The sequence below is a fragment of the Aphelocoma coerulescens genome, chromosome 5, assembly GCF_041296385.1.
Source record: "Aphelocoma coerulescens isolate FSJ_1873_10779 chromosome 5, UR_Acoe_1.0, whole genome shotgun sequence".
Classification (NCBI taxonomy): Eukaryota; Metazoa; Chordata; class Aves; order Passeriformes; family Corvidae; genus Aphelocoma; species Aphelocoma coerulescens.
In genome coordinates this window covers 18767412-18789278 of record NC_091019.1, presented here as the reverse complement: position 1 = coordinate 18789278, position 21867 = coordinate 18767412, and the positions used below count along the sequence as shown (strand labels likewise).

Below are 21867 nucleotides of genomic sequence, written 5' to 3'. Positions count from 1 at the left end.
ATGTCCGAGGGGGACCCCGCTGACTGGGCTTCCGGGGCAAATGATGGTGGATCTGGAAAAACCCCCCGAGCTCCACAGGCAGAGCCTGCGCCGCCTCACCCTGCACAATTTCAGGATTCTGCGGCCCCCAGGGACCCCGTGCCAGCAGAGGTGGGGAGGTCAGGGCAGCGACAGGGCGCACAGCCTGCCTTACCGCTCAGCTCGGCGGCGGCCACGGCTTATCCAGGGCTGCGAATTAGCAGCTTAGCAAACTGGACCCCCAGAGCGGCTCCTAGCCCGGTTGCGTATGCACCTGGATCTAACTTCTTAGCCGGCGTAGCGCTGGGCATGACTGCACCGAGACTGCCTGGGTGTGGTCCGCTGCCTCCTTGGCGCTGGACTGTTCTGCATCGCTGCAGAAACGAGCCATCGACCTTTTAAATACAGCATCTGCCTTTGCTGACAGAGTTACCGAACATATCCTGAAAGCTGGAGGACCTGCTCAGCTTGCAAAAGCAGCTGCCGCGGATGCCAGAGGCACCCTGCAGCACAGTGCACCGGACCCGCGCTGCCCGCACCGCCCACGCTGCCCGCAGGAAACGCAGCTCCAAACCAGGAAGTGGCGCGGCCAGCAGTGAACCCGAAAGTAGCGCTGCTGCGGGAAAACCTGGAAGCAGCGGCGGCGCTGAACGTGGCCGGAGAGCGAGAAACCGCAGCGGTTTCGGCAGCAGCGCCGAGCGCGGCCGTGGAGCAAGGGCCAGCGGCGGCACCGGACGCGGCTGCAGTGCATGGGCCAGAGATGGCGCCGAACGCTGCCACGGAGCAAGAGACGAGCGCAGCGCCGGGCGCGGCTGTAGCCCCAGAGACAGCGGCAGCAGCTCCAGTACTGGCTCGGTCGGGACCGGCCGAGACAGCATCTCGTAAAGAGGCTGCTGTTCAAACTGCAGCGCAGCCAGCTGCAGTCTGTGCTGTCTGTTCTGGCTCTAGTGAACTTAGCCAAAGTGCCCCCTCCATCCATCTCTGTTCACTCCCAGCACCTCAGAGTTGCCTTTGCCTGATGGCTCATGGTCAGGCAGTGAGGCAGATGAGGTTCTGGCCCCAGGGCATCAGGCGGCTGTAGCCACACGGCGAAGGAAAAGGCTGCGCCGGTCTCGCCCCTGGACCTTTCAGGACTGCACAGTAACAGTGCGTCCGACCCATTACATTCGCTTCTTAGAGTCAGTTAAGATGCGAGCATTGGAGGAGGGTGACTGGAGGTTATTGGAAACACCTGGAATGCCAAATAGATTTGAGGATTCTGGAGGTAACCAGGGAGCTGTTAAACTTCATCCACAGGCTGTGCCAGAAGTTCAGGATGGTAGGGATTCCCCACAAGGAGATCCAAGCTTTCCCAGTATAAGGCTCTGCCAAATTCAGGCGAGCGTGATAAGCATGAGGTAATTACTTGGAAAGTTGCCCAGGACCTGCAATCCAAGGTCGCACCATGTGGGCTAGGTTCTGCTGAGGTTATGCAGATAATAAGGGTGATAAATACAGATTTGCTTTCTCCATTTGCTATCAGACACTTAGGTCAAATTCTATTTCAACCTGTACAATTTACAGTTTTTGAGAAAACCTGGAGAAAGCTGGCCAACAAGGCTGCATTAGCAAATATGCAGCTCCCTGCTGCTGATCCTAGACAGACAGCAGGAGTGGATGCTTTGATGGGGACTGGTCCCTTCTCTGATCCCAGCCTACAGGGTACCTTGTCCTCTAGCGTCCTGCAGCAAGCTCAGCAGGTCAGCATGGCTGCCCTGTTGAAAACCATAGAGTTGTCTGCGCCCAGAAAGCGATATACTGAAATAGTTCAAGGCAAATCAGAGTCATTCCTCTCTTTTGTAGAGAAAGTCGCTGCTTCTCTCGAGAAGCAGGTTGAGGATGATGGGTTAAGACAGATGTTGTTAAGGCAGTTAGTGAGAGATAATGCAAACAAGGAGTGCAGAAAAATCATAGATGCCTTACCAGGGGACCCTGAGGTAACAGACATGGTCAAAGCCTGTGCTAAGGTGGGATCTGGGAACCAGAAAAGGTCTGCTTTGGCTGCTTTCCTGCAGCCTGTTCACGCATCTTCCGGTCGTGAACCAAAGCAACCAAAACAGGTGAAGAAACGGAAGCGGCCTAAGCCGAGCCAAAAAGAGAACACACCGATCCCCCAGTGCAGGAGGTGTGGCAGGCCAGGCCATTGTACGGGCTACTGTAGATCCCGGACTCATGCCGATGGTCGGCCTTTGTCGGGAAACTTCCGCCGGGGTGCAAGGAGGGGGAATTGCTCTCCGATGCAGTCGCTCCCCCAGAGAGTGGCACAGGTACAGGCACAGGCCTACCCAGCCACCCTAGAGACAGCACCCAGGGATCAGACGGCACCCACGGATCAGATGGGTTTGATGTCCACACTCCAGCCGCAGTCGTCCTAGACTCTAGCAGTATTTATAAGGTTCCCTTGGACGCATATGGACCCTTAGCCCAGAGATCCAGTGCGATGCTGGTGGGAAAACCTGATGTTGCCCATCAAGGAATCTTAGTGCACTCAGGAGTTATTGATTCTGACTTTAAAGGTCAGATTTGTGCTATGGTCTCCACGCAAAAACCCCCTGTAACTATTCCTGAAAAGACCTGCCTTGCTAAATTAGTGCCTTTTAAGTCTTGTGTCCCCAGGGTAGAACAAACTCAGGAAGATAACGGCAGTGGATCTACGGGACTTCCGCGGGCCTTCTGGACTGCAGACATCTCTGAGCAAAGGCCACAGATGACATGTACCCTGATCCTGCCGAACGCCTGTCCAACCCGGATTCAGCTTTGAGGTTTGATTGATACGGGTGCTGATGTAACTATCATCTCCTTCTCTGCGTGGCCTCCCTCATGGCCTTTAGCCCCGGTGGGATCGGCCATCGCAGGATTAGGAGGAACCACACAGAGCTATTTAAGCGAACGGCCTGTGGTGGTGAGGGACTCAGAGGGGCACCCAGCTATGATTAGGCCTTATGTTGCTACCACTTCCCTTAAACTTTGGGGACAGGAGGTGTTGGCAGCTTGGGGCGTACGGATTGGGACAAATTTTTAGCAGGGGTCACTGTGCGTAAGGGCGCACAGTATCCTACACTGCCTTTGAGGTGGTTCATTAACACACCAATCCGAGTCAGACTCTGCTCAGTTAGTTGAATTAAGGGCTGTTATCATGGCTTTTCAATGATTCTCACAGGAACCTTTGAATTTGGTTACTGAAGCCGACTAGAAAAAGCCTTGTATACAATTAATCACCTTACAGTACCACAAAATTCAAATAATCCTGTTATTCTGAATCATTTTCTCTCATTGCAGTCTGCAGGTGAGAGACAACTGCCCCGGGCAAAAGTCTGGGTACGGAATTTACTCACTAACCAGTGGGAAGGCCCACATGAGCTCATTGTTTGGGTTCGTGGGTATGCTTGCGTTTCCAGAGATACTGGGATATGGTGGCTACCTTCAAAATGTGTACACCCTGACCTACGGCACCAGAGGCAGAACAGGCAACCTCCAAATGATGACCAGAACGCCAATCATCCAAATGGCAATCAGAATGTAGATCATCAGCCTAATGACTCTTCTGATGATGACCAGGATGTCAACCATCAGGCAGATGGTCCTTCTACAAGCAGAGACTGGGATGGTCCTTCCACAAGCAGAGACTGAACTTTAAATTTCTTGTAATGGAGTCAGATAGTTAAAGCCTTAAGGACATACTTAGAATTAATAACTGATGTAAATTTCTATTTAGGATTAATAGTAGAGTTGTTATCAAACAAAAAGGGGGAATTGTAGATACAAAAATGCTGCTAGCAAGGATTTTCTTGTTACCCTCAGGGATGATTTCTAAGTCCATGAGAGACTTTTCTCTCTCACAGAAGAGGTAGCAGAGTTATGTAAACAACCAAGCCACCTGCAACCTTGAAAAGTCTTGTTTAGGGTATAGTAGAAACTATTTTGACAATGGATGTTTTAGGATTTTAGCCAATCACCCCAAGGGGTGGCTGATCCTTTGTCCAATTAGACTATGGAGAAAAAAGTCTATAAAAGAGTTTGTAAAATAATTAAATCAATCTTGCTGCACAATTCCTGCATGCTGGATCTTCTCTCCTCCTCCTCCCTATGGCTGCACAACACGGTGATATACCCTAGGGCCCAGGCCTGTGGTAATACATCAGGGTAGGCAATCATCCCTGAGGGTAACCAGAGGTTCCAGATGCAGTGACAGGACTAACAGATACTTCCCTGCACATTCACAGTTCCTTGCAATAAGTAAGGGGGTTCAGTCTCCAGAGGCTTCACCCTTCTTGCCCGGGGGAGGAGAGCACAGTTGTTAACTCTGAACAGTGCAGAAAATCACTTCTAAATGACTCCACACTTAATTGCAGCAATAGGGATTTACATCAATGGCACAGTGGATTTTCCATTGCCAAGCCATCGTTTCCAGCTGTTTCCAACTAGTATCATGAGTATGTATTCTAGAGATGACATGGAGCTGGAAAGAGGGCAAGCTCCAGACATAGTTTTGGGGAAGAGCAGGGCTCCAGTTACACATCTGTAGCCCTGCTTGCACCCCTGGGGACTCGGGCAGCGAGGTCTGTTGGGAACCCCAAGCCCAGCACTCACTCCTCGTATTTGTAGCGCCATTCGTTGGTCCCAGCATCGTGCTGGAACAGCAGCGGTTTCCATTCCGTGCCGCTTTCCCTCCGCTCCCGGGCAGCATTCCTCTGCTCTTCTTCCAGCACAAACTTTTCCTGCGTCGCCTTGTGTTGATCACCTTTGTTTATTGCACTGGTAACGTGCTGCCAAAGCCTAGGAATAAACAGGGAAGGAAGGTGAACCACATTAGAACCGACAGTATTTTGCCAGATGGAACTTTAGAGCAGAAACTTGCTGGGTCTGTTGATACTCCAGTGGAACTGTGTCAGGATTGCTCAGCCTCTGATTTAGCTTGTAAGTTAAAGGAACTGAGAATGGCAACAGTGAATGCTGTATTAGTGACCTTGTGAAGTAATCTCTTAGATAACATCACCCACAGTAATCATTAAATTCCTCGGTGCCGTCTGTGTGTGTCATAAGGAAGTTGTGTTCAACTCACTGAGATCTGTGGCCGCTTTAGAGGTGATTGATAGAGAATCTGTTCTGTTTCTCATCCTTTCAGGCATTTCTGTTTAGAAGCCTTTGTGTCAATGTCTATCCCCAAAACAAAGGCTTTATATTTAAAGTTCAGAAGCTCTGGAAAATGAATTCATGCGCACATCTTGCAATTTCACATGCAATGTTGTACTCCTATGTAGGATTAGCAACCAGGTCTGTAGGAAGCGAATTCAATCCACAAGCAACAAGCATGTCCTCGTGCTCACAAGCTGCAAGCACCAACACAGGTTTTCACTTGTATGTGTTCGCAGCTGCCAAAGGATACCCCACCTGTCATGTGATCTGCTCTCACTGACTATCTGCCCTGGGGACAGGATCTGCCTTTTACCAGATAAAAATCAATACCTTTTTTTTTTACTGTAGCAAGCTGTGATCAGCCTCTCCATAGTTCCTCTAATCAGAGCCCTTTAATCTTCATTTCAGATTGGAAATACTTCTGAGACTAGCAGCTAGCCCTCCTAAAACATTACTGTATGCTTTAGTGCTTAGAATGTGCACAGGAGATCCAGGCTGTTCCAGTATTCCCAGCTCCTCAAAACACCCGTCCGCCATTTAAAAGATGAATTAATTGCTGCATTTAATTTGGATCTTGCGGTGGAGCTCTTAATTTAAAAGTGATCCTGAAGCTTTCATTATATTTCTATCACCGTACATTAACATAGCACTTCCAAAAATGCAGCCTCTTAGATAATTCACTGAATGGAAAGCAATGCCTTCCTTCCCTTTCATTTTTAACAAGCCACTCCTATATTTCTCGATATGAACCTTTTCTCCCAGAAACAAAGGAAGGAAACTCATTGATGGGGATGCAGGAGGGAGGAGCAAAATCACAGCCTCAGAAAACACCGTGGTGGTGTAAAGCCTGTCCTAAGGAATGCAGTGGTGTAGAGAGTGAGTCCTCTAATTCCAAGAACCTTAGAGGGACAGCACAGAACTGTCTGACAAGGGTAAATTACTCCACCAAGTGCTGCATGTGTCAGACAATGAGACCCTCTACAGTGAGCTGCATGATGGTATGAGCTTCAGAGATTCTCCAGCAATTGCAAAAATAGGTGATTTTCAGCACTGCAGGAAAGACTAAGTAATTCAGGCAGAATATAACCTGGATTAGTTGGCAATTTATTCATGGAACTGTCAGCAGAATAAGGAGCTTGGAATGTCTGTTAAGGATCTCTGTAACTTTCCCTTTCGCCTCCTTCCTTTGGATATATGTAGAATTATTTATCTCTGACGTAGCAAGTGAGTCAGCTCTGGCAGTAAACTCTGGTAAACAGAGAACTGGAGATTCTTTGCCCACAAGACCAAGATTCTCCTTTAAAAGAATCTTCTTCTGTAGATGAATAGATAAACACACTGTGGTCTGCCCTGCTCTGCAGAGTTAACAAATCTTCTCTGTAAATTACAAATACAGACTTTATTGCCCATAATGCCCACTGCTGTCCAGAACAAACTAAAGCTTCATGTGTTTTTATTTTCATGCAATCTCTTTCTTTACCTTTATAAAAAGGGGAATCTTTTTAGTGTGATGTGATGCAACACCAAAATCAGATGTTCACGGAGAAGTGGACAATGTAATGCAGAGCCAGGCAGCAACTGCATGTGTTGGCTCAGGATGTCAGCTGGGGCTGGCTGAGTACAGTGCTGAGGAAGCACACCTAGTTTGTTTAAAGCCACATCCACATAACTTTGCTCAAAACATAATGCTCTTGCTCAAATTAATGCTCAAGTGTGCATTAATCATTCCTTCATTTTTTTAAATGTATTGGGTTTGCACAACCTGCTATTTGGCAACAGGGATGCTACAGAGGTGGCTTCTGTGAGAAGCTCCAAAAGCTTTCACAACATCTGACAGAATCCCTGATGGCATCAAACATGGACATGCTGCTGGCCAAGGCTGGGATGGTGGTAATGCCTCTGTGATAACATATTGAAGAAGAAACCAAAAGAAAGGTTGGTGATACAGTTTTAATTGTGACTAGAGAAGAGTGGGCGAGAACAGGGGAGAGGAACAGCCCTGCAGATACCAAGGTCAGTGCAGGTGGAGGGGGAGGAGGTGCTCCAGGTGCCAGAGCCCAGAATCTTCTTTAGCCTGTGGTGAGGACAGCGGTAAAGTGGCTGCCCCCTGCAGCCCATGGAGATCCACAGGGATGCAGAGATCCATCTGCAGCCTATGGAGGAGACCCACACCAGAGCAGATGCCTGAGAGGAGGCTGTGACCCTGTGGGAGGCTTGTGGAGAGAGGAGGCTGTCTGTGAAGGACCCCGTGGAAGAGTGACCCACGCTGCAGCAGTTTTGGAAGGCCAGCTGCCCGTGGGAGGGACTCACATTGCAACAGTTTGCAGGGAGATGCTGCTCATGAGAGGGAGCCAAGCTGGAGAAGTTAATGGAGAACTGTCCCCTGTGGGAGGGACCCCCAGTGCAGCAGGGAAGGACTCCTCTCCCTGAGCAGCGGGAGAAGCCTCAGGTGATGAACTGACCATAACCCCCATTCCCTGTCTCCTTGCACTGCTGGGGGAAGAGGTAGAGCTGGGAAGGAGGGTGGAGGGAAGGTGTTTTTAGGGGCTTATTTTACTTTTTATTATCCTGGTCTGATTTTGTTAGCAATAAATTCACTTTTTATCTCTAAGTTGAGCCTGGTTTGCCGTCGATGGTAATTGATGAGTATTTCCTCTCAGTCCTTAACTCACAACCTTTCATTAAATTTTCTCTCCTCTGTCCAGCTGCAGAGGGGAATGAGTGAGCGACTTTCAAGGGTTCCTGGTATCTGACCAGGGTCAAATCAGGACACTAAATCATGAGTCAGAACTACATTTTTAGGTAACCTAGATCACTGTACAAAGCCCGGTGCAGACTTCATTGGAGATCTCAGCCGAGATTATGAGGCAGGGTTAAATATCTCTTTAATTACATTAATTCATAAAACCCTGTCATGTGGTTCAAAGTACTGCTCTGCGGATGCCAGGACTTTCCACAGTTTCTACATCTACTTTAAGAGCTTGTGGTTGAAATAACCCTTCTTAACAAGATATCCAACCTCAGGATGACATCCTGCCCTTTCATGAAATACTCCAGCAGTTACAGTGATCTCTGGAGTCCAGGTGGAACTGTTATTTTAAGCAGATAAAATGTAGCCTCCACTATTTCTCAGCCCAGGTCTATTTCAGAACTGTACTTCATGGCAATACTCCAGTCAATAGTCTGGAAAGAAACAGGTAAATGGCTGGGTAATATGTGCTGACAAAGCAGGTCACTGCCTTTCTAGGACTGTGCTGAGGAATTGGAGGAGCCCTGCTGATCAGAACCTTGCTCCCAGCAGAGAAGCAGCAGTGAGATGTTCCCCAAGCTCCCTACCTCTCTGACTCAAAGTCTGTCTGCTCCTCAAACAGCACAATGTGGCGCTTCAGTCTCTGCCTTCTCACTTCGCTGGTCGGGTTCCAGAACATTTCTGTGTTCCCATTTTTCAATTCATTTATATGCACTTCCCCATCCTGAGAAGGAAAATTAAATGGAAAGGTTAATGACAATCAGAAACCCAAGACAGAAATTAATCCTGACAAATCAAAGCTGCTCCTGGATGTTGATAAGGGATACCCATTGGTTAGGAGGCTTCTTTCCTCCTCTATCCAATAAAATCTCACTGCCTGAAAGTTTCTGAAATGAATGAGGCAAGGCATTGCCAGAAACAGTGGCTGAATTGATCATTACTCAGAGTAGAAAGGGACCTGGTTCCTTCTGTTAAGTCTTGTCCCCAGACCTGAGTGCCCACAGAAGCCGTAAGATGCTCTTCATCCACCACTGTTTCTCCCAGCTACCACCCAGCATATATAAACAAGATCCCCAGATCCTTTTTCAATATTTCTTCTGTTCCTCAATGCTGAAATTTCACACAGAGCCTACTGAAAGGCTGAAATTTCACACAGAGCCTACTGATGGATCTCCTAGAAAGGAAAGCTAAAGCTGAGATCTCTTCCACTTTTTTTTTTTTGTGTGTGTTTCAGGTTTTTCTATTCTTGCTCCCAAATTTCATTTAGCACTTCAAAATGCCAAGAGTCTTCAATCCTTACTCCTTGCCAATCTAATTGGCAACCAGCTGATCTGAGGCTGGCTAGACTGCTGTGTCCCTGCTCTGCTAATCTGCTTCCCAGCCTTGCTCACAGAGCAGCAATGCCATGGAGCCAGAGAAGGAAGTTTACAGAGTGAGGAGCCTGACACTGACTGCGAGTGGAATGAATCTGATGGTTACAGCTGCTGAGCAGTGCATTGGTGCCATTCAGCTGCCTGGTCACCGTATGAGTATCAGGTAAGTCTTATTCAGGTCATGGCTATTGGCTTTGCCTGTAGCTGCCTAATTTCTTTGCATCCCATTGGCTGCATTTCTCCCCCTGCCCTGTTCCCTGAACTGTTGCTCAAAGTCATCACATCTTCAGCTGTGAAATGCCTTTAACCCTGAGAAACTCTCCCTCCTCCTCAGTCTCCCTCAGGACTTCCTCTGTCATGTCCCAGTATGCTAGTTCTAGGACTGATCCCTGGTTCCCAAGAGACCCCCAGTCTGGATAGGACGAGGCAGGCAGGCATTACAAGCACCACTACATGCATCTCTAAGAAGCATGTATACAAGCACTCAGCTGCTGCTGTGATCCTAGGACTGAAAAGCATTGTGATTTGCTTCCCTTCTTTATTCAGGTGGGTTTTCAGGTCCTGAGGCAGAGGATTTACCTTTCAGATGCAAGGATTTCTGTCAGGAAACTGGATGGTGTCAGAGAAAAGCCTGGAGAGCAGGCCAATACTCCCAGTGGGGAGGGAAGAGAACCAACACCATCCTTACTGCTGCATGGCAGCTCCTCTGTTCACAGCAGACAGCTGCAAGCACTGACTTAGGGAGCCACCCTTCCAAAGCCATTTAGCTTCTTTTATACATCCCTACAGTTTTGTGCACCACAAACAACCACGACAAAGAACCAGGGAGAAGTGTATAAGCAGAAGGCTGGGAGCTGAGCACACACAACCATGTGGCTCAGCAGAGCCCCTGGATTAGGGGCTCTCATGGGTGGTGTTGGCTGGACCCACTGCAGACAAGGTACTCCACAGCCCAGCACAACTCACCACTGACAGGGCTCATCCTGCAGGACAGGGAGCTCAGAAAGGAGCAAATCCCTTGTACATGCCTAGAAAGGGCAAATCTCCCAATTTCAAAATGGTCATTAGCTTTTTATGTAAAATGACAGATTGCCTGATAGGATGAGTCCAGTACCAAGGCTACAGTGTGGTTAGGACCTCACTATAGAAAGGGCTTTATCCAGGCACATTTCACCTGGCCTACTCTAAATACCTCCTTCAGGATGAGACAAACCTTGTCTCAGAAGTGGCAATTTCTATTGACTGGAAAGGGAGCACAGGCCAACTGTAATGATGGTGTAGATGTCCAAATGTTGCTGAGGGAAATGCCTAGGTGTCCAGCCCAAAGCTAGGGCTCAACTGCTTTTGTTTCAGGTACCAGGAGTTCCAAACAAAATTAGACTACATCATTCACTATGCAACTTTATTCTTGCTGGATTTTGGCTTGAGGGTAGCGATGCCTTTCTGTGCTGGGTCCTAAAGTCCTGGTCACAGTCTTAGATTGTTGCTCCAGCCCCTCTGTAATTTGCCGGCAAAGAGAGGGGCAAAGCAAGATGTGTTCCAACCCAAGACTGCGAGTTTCAAGGTCTTCAGGGTCCCTTCGTGGTCACCAGCAACTGATGCCTTTTCCTGGTCTTAAAATCAAGAGTCATACACAGTTAGAAGGGGAAAAGGGATTTTACCTTGGAATTTATTTTAAGGATCCTTAGGTGCACACGTCCAGGTCATATGCATCGAGATGCACCCTGCCGAGTCTATCTATGAGTCTCTCTGTTCCCCTCTCCAACACTGGGTATAACATTATAGGTTTTACTTATTAGCATATCTATCAAAGATTCCCCAATGAGAGGCTCAAGTGAGCCCCCCTCCCCAAGGAACCTTCCCCTGGATGGTTCTATCTTGGTTTACAGAATGTGTTCTGGAGAGGACCTTGGTGTCTGGGGCACACTGATCCCTAGCTATGAAGCTTCTAAAATGTTTAGTCTCTTAGCTTGACAAACAAGTCCAAGAATGTAGGCAAAAAGCACTAGGAATACAGAAGTTGTAAAAAGGTATAACAGGGGTATAAAAGAAAAGGCAAAAAATCTTCATGGCATCAGTAGCTTTGAGTGAATCACTTGTGTATACTAGGTACACAAAGGTGCCAGGTGCTCTGCTGGCTGATCTGAGCTGCCCAGACAGACAACACCCTCACTGAATCTCTGTCTCTGTCCTTCAACTGATGAACAGGGTAGTAACTGTCTTTTACCATAAAGGTTTGCTCTGAAAATAATGAATTCAAGACCCTCTAAGTTCTTCCCTGATCCCGATACTGAGCACACCAGACAAAAGTAAGCCTCATGATCTTTGCAATCGCACCTAATACACACTCTATCTCCTGCCATCAGTGCTTGTCCTAAGCCTCAGACCCTAAATACAGAACCATTGGCTTCGATGGAGACGTTCCTTACTGTTCCCAGCTTCGATGCAGGCTCTGGGAGTGCAGCATTACTCACACTGTAAGATGGATGGGACAGCTGAAGCATAAATGACGTAAGGAAGTACCTTGAGAGGTGTGGCCCAGGCTCTGCTCACCGGCATGCCCTGGGGCTGGCTGGATTTGGCAGGAGCTGCCAGTGCAGTCCTCCCCCGAACCCTGCAGCTATGGGCACATAACCTGTCAGCAACTTCAATTATCAAGTGTTACCCAGTGTCCAGTGAGACTCGCTAGCAGTTCTTCTCCACATTTAATCTTCCCCGAGATCTGATTAATGCTCGTGCTGCCACCAAAGAAGGGCTGCCAGGGGAGAAGAGAAAGAGGAAATGTGGTCAAAGTGAGGACTGGAAGGGAGCCAAACAGTGATGCGATAGGAGGGAAGAAAGTGCTTGACTTCCACTATTTCTGTGGTTAAAGCACAATTGAACATGGATTTTGACTTTCACATTGCATCCTCTTGTAATACCACAAACACTTGTAGTTGCAGATAGAGAGATAAGCCTTGACATGTATTAACACTCAGAAGTGCAAGGCCTCATCTTTATTAGAAATATCCTTATTTATTGTCAGCCAGACATCAGGATAAGTGTATGTGGGCAACTCCTTCCCACTGTCCAGAATCACATTACAGTTTTCAGCCTTGTCCCAAGAAAAGGAGCAGCACTAGCGGTGACTCTTCCTGCTTATGGGACAGCAAAAGCAGTGTGGCAGTGTGTGAAGAAGCTCTTGTTAGCAGCAAAAAAAAAAACCACAAACCAGAGTCAAGGAAAAAATCCCAGAACAATAGAAAATTCCACCCATCTCCTGGATGCCAAACACAGAAAACACCAGTGAGAATGTGAGCAGCTCTTCTATTCACAAGAACACATCTCTTCAGACATTTTAGCAGGCACTTTCCAATAACATTTGTGCAGAGAAACTTTTTTTTTGGGGGGGGGGCGGTGTATGTGTATGTGTGTGTTAAGTAACAGTATAAACCCAAATTTCACACAACACCCATGGATAACATAATTGCACATATCTCAAGCATCAATCTGTGCAACCCAGCAGTGAACTGGTACATAGCCAAATTAAAAACAAAGTTCCGGCGTTTACCCTCTCACAATTCTACTAAAAATAGCTAGGAAATGATGCAAGCAGAGTATGTAATTAAGTCATGGGGACTTGCTGAGACACGTTTGGATGAAGTATACTGTTTTGAAGCCAAAAAGGAAGCAGTTTAAGCTCTGAAGTGTTTACAGGTTTGAGATGACACTCAAATCAGGGAAATATCTCACTGGCCATAACCCAGTACACCAGGCCGATGGGAAGGATAAGTTTTAAAGACAAGCATGTACAAATGTCAGGGAAGTACATGGAGCAAGAGTTCCCTTTGTAAGGGCAAATAAAGACAGAAAAATATAATTGCTCTCAAAAAACTCACAGCTTGCAAAAGATTCCCCTAATTCCAGTGATCTCTCACATTTTTGTTGGCTAAGACTGCAGCTCTGAAGTCCAGCAGTCTCTTAGTTCTCGTTCTTTCATTTTATGCTCAGGCAAGAAATTGTTTGTTGGAGCAGAAGGGAAACAGATGCTCCTTAAAAGCAACTTAACTGCCCAAGAAAAGTTAAAAGTTGTCACTTTCCCTCCCAAATTTTAACACATCTAAAATAACAGGAATGCTCAAAGATGTCTCCATTTTGTCTGCAGACCACAAACTTGCATCATCAGGCTTTCTAGGGGAGGGACCAGCTACATGAACAAGTCAGTGCAAGACTTGCCAGTGTGACAGGCACTCAGAGTTACCTGCCTGACAGTGGGCTCTCACCTTGCCATCAGGGCAAGGTCCTGTAGCCCTGAGAAACACAAGGTGCAGCTCACCATAACGCCTGCAAGGTAAGAGTACAGGTGTGATGGCTGCTGGAGAGCTACCCCAAAGATCCACGCCCTAATTTGTCTCAAAGTACTTTGTACACTCACTGTATTTCACAAGCAAAACTAATGGTCCCTGCCTAAATACAACCCATGCAGTTGTTGCCAAACTTTTGGAACAAAATTTGGCCAGTAGCCACTGGTAGTGAAAAAGTCATGCAAAACTAAGGCTTTCTGGGGTCATTTTGAATTGCACAAGGCAGAACTGACTACAGGGTGATACCTTCTCTCCAGGCAGGTCCCACCCTGGTGCTAACATATATTGCTGGTATAGAACTGATCTGGTGTGTATGGTCAAACCCTGCCTGGGATGCAGGGTCAAGCCTGAGACCCACTCAAAATGGGGGCCACAATGTCTCTTACCTTTAGTTTGAATTCCAGTTCTGCCCTGTGGTTAGTTTTCTCACAGTCAATGGTAACTTTCCCTCCAAGCTCCATTGTCATGGTACCATATAAAAGTCCTGAAAGGGAAAAAACAGGCTTAAGAGAGGCCCCAATGGAAGCAACCTGCTGTCTCAAGTCAACCTGGCTCTTGCTGACACACAGTGAAATTCATTACTTGGCTTAAAGTTTTGGAAAGACAGAAGTGGAGGTTTCTAGTAAATGGCTGTTTACTATAAGCATGAAGGATCTCCCCCTGAGCCCATATTCCCCATTTATAACACCAGCTAGGAAATAGCTTGACTCACAGGTGCTGTTAGTGCACCTGTGGCAAGCTGAAAGTGGGCCAGGAAAAATAAGGAAAGTTGTGCCTAGCAACCTCATTCATACTAGTGCTTAAACAGACCCAGCCAGTTCTCTCAGGGTGACTGAAGAAGAGAGAAGCTGTAACAGATTCACCAGAATCTGGGAGACTATAGGTCATGCAGGGGACTTCTCAGAGATATTTACCATTTGCTGAAGAGGTCATTTGCAGAAAAAGAAAAGTTGGTAAGAAAAGATTTAAGCACAGGAATACTTCCCAGAGGGCATGATATTATGAGGTTACTGTTTTCAGGTACCCAGGCCCTTCTAAACATAAGCTTAGAAGTCAATGTGCCAAGTTAAAAAATATTTAAACCCCAAAATTGGATTCAACTGCTGATTTTATCTCTGTGGTGCAATGCTTCCTGAGGAGCAGTGAATCAGCAGCCATGCCTCAACCTCAGCACACACTGGCTCCACAGAGCAAAGCCACACAGCAGCAGGTGTCAGCCTCACTGAGGCAGCTCATACTCTGAGAAATACAATGATTAGAGTAACAAAGAAATGGCAAGAGAAGTCAGGAGTTTCCTTTATTTTCAAAAAGCCAGAAAATGTATCAAACAATTTCAGTGTTAACACAAGAAAAACTTGTTATCCTCAGAAGCTCAGAAATGTAGTCTTATTCTTTCCATCTTCACTTTATCTGCAGTGCATGTACCCAGTATTTTTCTGTTTCTACATAGTGTGAAAACTAACATTGATGGGCCTAATTCTCTCCTGGGCTACGCACAGATAAACCAGAAAGACTTCAGCGAGGATTACCCATCTCCTGCTGAGTGCTATGACTGGTGTGCAGCTCTCCAGAGTTACCAGTCCCTGTGGTGTCAGCTACTTGAGAGGGGAGAGCCAGTGCAAAGTTAGACAGGAAGACACCATTTTGTTACTCTTTCTGTTTGCTTCCTATTTGAAGAGTCCTACCTTACCTTTACAGTGGGCATATGGCATAGTAATTATATAGTCTTCCCCTCTGTTTAGAAACATAAGCTTTGCTTTCCCATCCAGCAGCGCAGAAAGTGAGTTGCCTAGGATTTAAAAACACAAATACATACACCTTAAAAAATTCACTTTATACTTGGTCCCACCTCCTACTTTAGAAAAAGCATTTCCATTTAAATGTAGGTCACTAATGAAAGAAGAGATGTGAAATGCTCGTAATTCAGGACCCTGCAAACCATGCACAGCTGGAGGCAGACAGTTGTAACAAACTCTTCTGTACGGCTCTTGCTTGCTCTGGCACTTAGCCCCTCTTGCAGAAATAGCAGTAGATTAAACAGGTCATTAGTGGGAGCTAAGCAATTTCACAGGTCCTCCTGTTCTCACAACTTTTCTAGTTGTGGATGATCCCAAATAACAAATGAAATTGCCAGCAGGACAGCAAAGACTATCTAAAAGTGTGTCAGCAAACACACTTAGCAGAGGATAGTAATTAAGAAATGTTTGTCTACACAAAAATACTATTTCAAATAGCAACGCTGTTTCAGAGCCTGGAGTTGTGCTGTTTCCATTGATATTAAAAGAATGGAGGGCATTTTGAAGCTCTGGGGTTCAACTCTCAAGAGTCTGGAAGCCAGATAAAGGCTTAAATTTATTCAGAAGCTTTTGTGTTTGTTGGCGGGGGCGTTCACAGAGCTATAAAGTGACTTATCCATGACTCATCACCAGTGCTTACTGACAACCCCACCCTTTGCTTTCTGAAAAGCAGACTTTTAAAGCTCTCAATCTTTCTATCTGATTTTTTATTTCTTTTAACATCAGAGTGGTGTCACACTGAAATGGTGGAAATGGGGAAGACTCAGGAGAGCCAAGGCAAGGAATTAGGCTATCCTGGCGATAGACTTGTCAACCATTTCTTTGTTCCTAACCCTCAACACACCCAGAAATGACTGAAAAACAAACCAAAATGGATGCCACAACATTACCTGGCAGAGGCCTAGACTTAATGCCTTACCATAGAACTTGGACCTAGCTAGAATGCTGCCAGTAATGCAGAATCCATCCTTCCTATTGCTGACGTGAAAAGCTGACACTGGTGGGTGATGGGACACCTAGGATAAAAACAGGCAAAGGTCATTTAGAGCAGTCTGCACAGGCCAAGCAGAGGAGGGGGGTGCACACTAAAGGGGAGAACATGATACATGACACCATTACATATGAGAGCTTTATACATCTAATCTTTCTCCCCCACCCTGTATTTTCTTGAGCCTGTGCGTGTGAGATCACTTTCAGGCCAACAGGTAGTGTAAGGTTTTCAAGACAATACATGAACAGTGCAGAACTTTAGTGCAGCATTTGAATAACCTCCATGAAATGCATGCAGTGGCTGAAATAAAAATTTTACCAAAGCTAGAATTATCTGATTAAATAGGGTAAAATGTATGTGAGACAGGGAGTCCCTCTACAAAAGACAACACAGTTCTCAGATCCCTTTACTAACACTGTAAAACTCAAACTATAATTTGTCAGGCCAGTTAACTTATGAGCTCTGTCCTCCGTTTAATCACAAAGACATAGAGATAATCCCTCTATTTACTTCTATTAAAATCGTCATAGAAAGTTTAGAAATAAAAGACGGAAGGAATTTGTTGTATGTTTTATGCCATTTTTGACAGAGGCAACACAACCCCCATTTATTAACAAGAAGAAAACAGTAGGGGAGAATCCCATGGAAAAGGTTTTTATTGAAGAAGCTGATATTATATATGGGAGTCCTGCTTTTATAGTCTTGAGTGCCCAGCAAACCTCACACAATTTCCGTGCATCTGAAAAGAAAAAAGATCAGCAGCCATGCAGTTACCCCATGTTCTGCTCTGACTGTTTACACAGAGCTCCAGGTTCCTCTCCTAGGGTGAGACGAGTAGTGTGTTTCCATGCATAGAGGTGCAAGCAGGTTGGTGTTTGCAACACCTGAGCATCCAAAGCAACTTACCTGTTCTGCTATGTAAAATGTGTGACTGTTCGTCTGAGGGTGAAACCAACAGCAGCGAAATGTCTCTCCCAGAATAGGGTTGTATGGCTTTTTTATTCCCTGAAAAACCAAGTAATCAAAACCTGCTACAAATGAAGATTTGCAATCCAATGCTACAGATGGCCACAAAACAATATAATAATTTTTCCTCTGATGTTTTAGACAAAGTCAATCACAAGAATAAAAACTGAAGAATTAGTCACATACCTATCTAATCTAATCTAATCTAATCTAATCTAATCTTTAATCTGAGCTGTGGATTAATCTGCTATTCTCACCAATTTAATATTTAATACTGCCCAGTCAAAGCCTAACAAGATGATTGAACTTTATTACTGCTGCTACTCTACATAGCATGTCTCCACATCAGTGCATACTGATGTGGGGACATGGCACAGTGGTGCTAATCGGCCTGAAGAGAGAAAGGAGACCTGCTCTCAGCAAAGGGAAGAATCTTGGATCCCAGGGCATGTTTCTTGTTGATGACCAGTTTTGCTTTCTAACTATCCACTGCAAAGGCTCTGAGGTTGATTGCCACTATTTTCCATTCATTAAATAGGGAAAAAATAACCAAATGCTCTGAAACCAAACGCAACCCCAGCTTTAAAAGTAATGGTCAAAGTCTTCTGAGCAATAAAAGAAGTAAAGTCTCAAAGGAGAGGCAATAGAGTAATTAAACAAAACCATAGCAGAAGATTTCAATGTCCATTACAATCCCAACTTCATGCTTCACTTTACCTTTGGCTTCTTATAGAAGCCGGACAGATACCACCTCAAAACTTGCTTCATTCGAGTGTAGGGATCATCTTCAAGGACGGCCCTGCAGAACAGAACATAACATGTTCTTTATACTGGTCGCACATCACATTAATTTCTTACCAGTATAACACCAATTTCAATTGTATTTCCCCACAACTGAAGGGAAGTAACCTCTGTGCTGCTGCCAGTGAAAACGGTGTCTCCCAGTCACACAATACAAAATGTTAAAAAGTGGCACCCCTTGTCCCGCACTTCTGCAAAAAGACTAATAAAATTACTGGAGTGTATCAGGTTTGATTGAACATTTGAGTAGGTTAATATGGGATTGCCACTCACACTAGCATTGTGGCACAGCTAGTAGAACAGTGAGTCATAAAAACAAACTTATACCACCAAAATAAAATACTTTTTTTTTTCCTTGGTTTTTCTCTTTCATAAAAGGTCTTTAAAGCTGATGTGCTACATGAACTCTATTGGTACTTTGAGATCTCATGCAATACTCCAGGTTGGAAGGGACTTCAAAAGGTCATCTCAGCCAGTTCCTCAAACAATGCTCAAAGATGAAGCCGGAAGTAAACAAAACCACAGGCAATTCCTGGAATTTTCAACCACTTACTCAGATCTAAAAATCAACTTTGGTAAGTTACTGCAAAATTCATTCAGAAGGATCATCCAAACCACAAATTGAACAAATTTTTTCACAAAACCTCCAAACTTCTTGAAGTGTTCTTACATCTCAGCACTGAGAAGAACTATTTCTTTAACTTCAGATGGTATAAATACCACAAACAAGGCTTGAAAATACCATGATTCTGTAATTATCCAGAGAAAATGGAATAAAAATGAGGAACTAGTGCTGCTATTAGAATACACTGGTTTTACAATCCACCAGGCATATCTCATTGAGAAGGCAGGTCCTATCTGAAAGCGTAACATCTCCTATTTTCTACTCTGCTGCTCCCAGCAGGCATCTCTCATCAACGATTTTAAAAGATGTTTTGTATTTCTTTATCAACCATCATAATTATATTGCTTTGGGGAGCAGAAGTGTTTGACAATTTTGGTTGCTCTCTGTCCTTTTCCCTGTGCACACGAGTACACCAGGAAGCGGCACAGCTCTGTTCTGCAAAACTCCAAGGCATTGGCTGAATTCCCATCAGCTCCAGCCAACAGTGGGAAACACATCCATGTGCAAAGGTGGGTTTGTCTGGAGTTTAACTTTTCCCTCCTTGCCCCTCACTGGCAGCAGTCTATCTGTAAAAAGTCACTGCAGCTGGTGCCCGGCTTCATCTGTGTTGAAGCCAGTGACCTCAGTATTATTTGGGAGCCTTTCTGGCACACAAAGAGATATTTTCACAAATATAAGAAAAGTGCCCAGGTGAGGCACACCCGGAGTGCTGCTTACTGGGAGAGCAGGTCGGCATGGTAGTAGTAGTCGGAGAGTTTGTTAAGGAATGAGCGTGGCTCCAGGATGAAGGTGGGCAGCACCACCCGTGACAGGTCCATGCCAGGCCGCAGCTGCTTCAGCAGGATCCACATCAGGCTCTTGTTCTCCTCAGAGACGGTTTCTGTCTGAGACGACTCCCCTGTCTACAGAGGCAAAGGGAACTTCAGGGCAGAAACAGGAAAACCATTCCTTGTGGGTGCATTTCTCTGGGTGGTCCGAGCTCACCCACGCACGCCAGGCCCTGGCACAAGGGCGAATGCTCTCCTACACCACTGCAGAGACATCAGCGATGTCTCAGTAGGAATGAATCCCCAAAGCAATGAAGTGAGTGGTGCAGGAAGCCCCACGTGTCTGTGAAGGTTGGCATGAGGCAGAGAGCACAGCTCTGTTGTGCTCCTTCCTGAGCCACTGCCTTGTGATGGGCCAATGTGGACCAACACCAGCCAAGGGGACTCTGCACTGCAGGCCCTCAGGAGGTGTGGACATGCCCAGGGCTGTTACAGCATCCCCGTAGCCTGGTGGATGCACAGAAGAAGCTCCTCTCAATCCCATTCTCCGCAAATGAGAGACTGTAAGATTCACTAGGATATATGCAGAAAAACGTAGGAGGTAAACAAGTAATCAACAGAGAATAGAAGCAGTCCTCCAAGTTCTAGACAACACAAACTGGTGTATCAATATGGCAAAGGCCCACTGCCAGGTGAGAGGCACAAAAACTCCAGCACCTGCCAGTGCTGCTCAGAGCCCTTTGCAGCGGAAGTGTAGGTAAAAAAAGCCAGGGATCATGCTGTGGTTTCAGCCCTGTGTAGTTCTTATGCATTCAGTGGGTCCACGAGATGTGCAACACAGAGGAATGGGCCTTTCAAGTCACCAGAGAAGGTAAATTAAACTAAATTTTCAAATACAAATGCCATTTTAATGTATCCTAGGCTTCACAGTTTAACAGGGAAAAGAGAATACTTAGACTTTCTACTGATTTTAGGCAAGAGATTTCTATGAGAAAAAGGGCACAGATCCACTTTTGGAATGGACTTTGGTTTGGGAGAGGGCATAGCACATCACAACAGGATTTTCAGGTGTTGTAAATCACTAAACATTCGTTTTCACCACCTGAGCATTGCCACCATGTTGGCTCCCAGTCAGCCCTACAGTCACAGTGAATTTACCAGTCCTACAGGGCTTGCAGGCTGACAGAATTTCAAACTGAGGAAAAACAAAGCTCTGTTACTTTATTTGCTTTTCCATTTTTGTACCATTCTTCTTTTGACAGTCTGATGCAATACACGCCTTGAACCTCCAAGGAGAAATGGAATACCACAGCATCAGCTAGGGCTTACAATGCACATGGGTCTTGTCAGAACTCTCTTTATTTATCCAGGTTCTCAACTGTGCATATATCGTCAATATATATTAATGCCATGTTGAAATTGCTAGACAAAGTGTTACTCAGAATGAATCACTGCACAAGGGATGAGCAGAAACAGGAAGAGAAGAAGGTGCAGGAAGATGTGAACAACCTCAAATAATTTCAAATAACCCTTTTTATAACTTGTTAAAACTAAAAGCTTGGGAAAACTGGGGGATTCTTCTGTTATCAGTCTACCTACTGAAGTGTCTATTTTGTGTTCTAGGCAACTTCTGCAATCTCAAAGTTCGTCTGACGCCTTTCTCTGCCTTCACATTCCAACCACAAACGAGGCAAAATTGCAACTGGCCAAATGCACAAACACCTTCCAAAAGCACAGAGGTGCATCTACCCACGTGCATACCTTACAGATGAGCCCTCAAAGCCAAGCTGAAAATTTAACAGTGCCAGCTTGTGATCGTTGTCCTGCGACACCCAAATTGCACACACACGGGCAGTTTCAATTTAAGAGGACGACTGACAGACTGACATTATTATTGGCATATGTTTACCTTGATACATCTCCACCCAGACGAGCTACATCATTGCACAAAACCTCTTTTTGTCTACATTCCTTTCACCAGTGAATTCAGTCCTACCTGTATGGCCAGGTGATGATAGCCCCATCTCTTGAAGAAATCTTACGAAACACCTAACGGCCAAGGTGACATGGCAATTCTTTTTGGAAACCCCCTGGATGCTACCAGTGCCTGAGCAGGCACACTACAGAGAGCCTTATTTAATGCTACACATAGTGTCACTCTACAACAGAAATGCAGTCTTTCCCACTTGCTTTGTAGTACATTTTTTTCTTATTTTAATGTAAAACTGCAGAGATCTCTCTCTTTCTCTCACACACACCCACA

General features: G+C 45.7%; 1 protein-coding gene across 4 annotated transcripts in view; it reads right to left on the bottom strand.

Moving 5' to 3' along the window:
- Positions 1–21867, bottom strand: part of OSBPL5 (oxysterol binding protein like 5) — a 157669-nt gene that overhangs the window by 5313 nt on the left and 130489 nt on the right. For all 4 annotated transcript variants that reach the window (XM_069016920.1, XM_069016922.1, XM_069016918.1 and 1 more), the window contains 9 exons: positions 19555–19739; positions 18129–18210; positions 17352–17450; positions 16374–16470; positions 15349–15447; positions 14045–14142; positions 11981–12070; positions 8530–8666; positions 4648–4833 (listed from right to left, as the gene is read on the bottom strand). In XM_069016920.1, the coding sequence (XP_068873021.1) occupies positions 4648–4833; positions 8530–8666; positions 11981–12070; positions 14045–14142; positions 15349–15447; positions 16374–16470; positions 17352–17450; positions 18129–18210; positions 19555–19739 (1073 nt within the window). The remainder of the gene's footprint in view (positions 1–4647; positions 4834–8529; positions 8667–11980; positions 12071–14044; positions 14143–15348; positions 15448–16373; positions 16471–17351; positions 17451–18128; positions 18211–19554; positions 19740–21867) is intronic.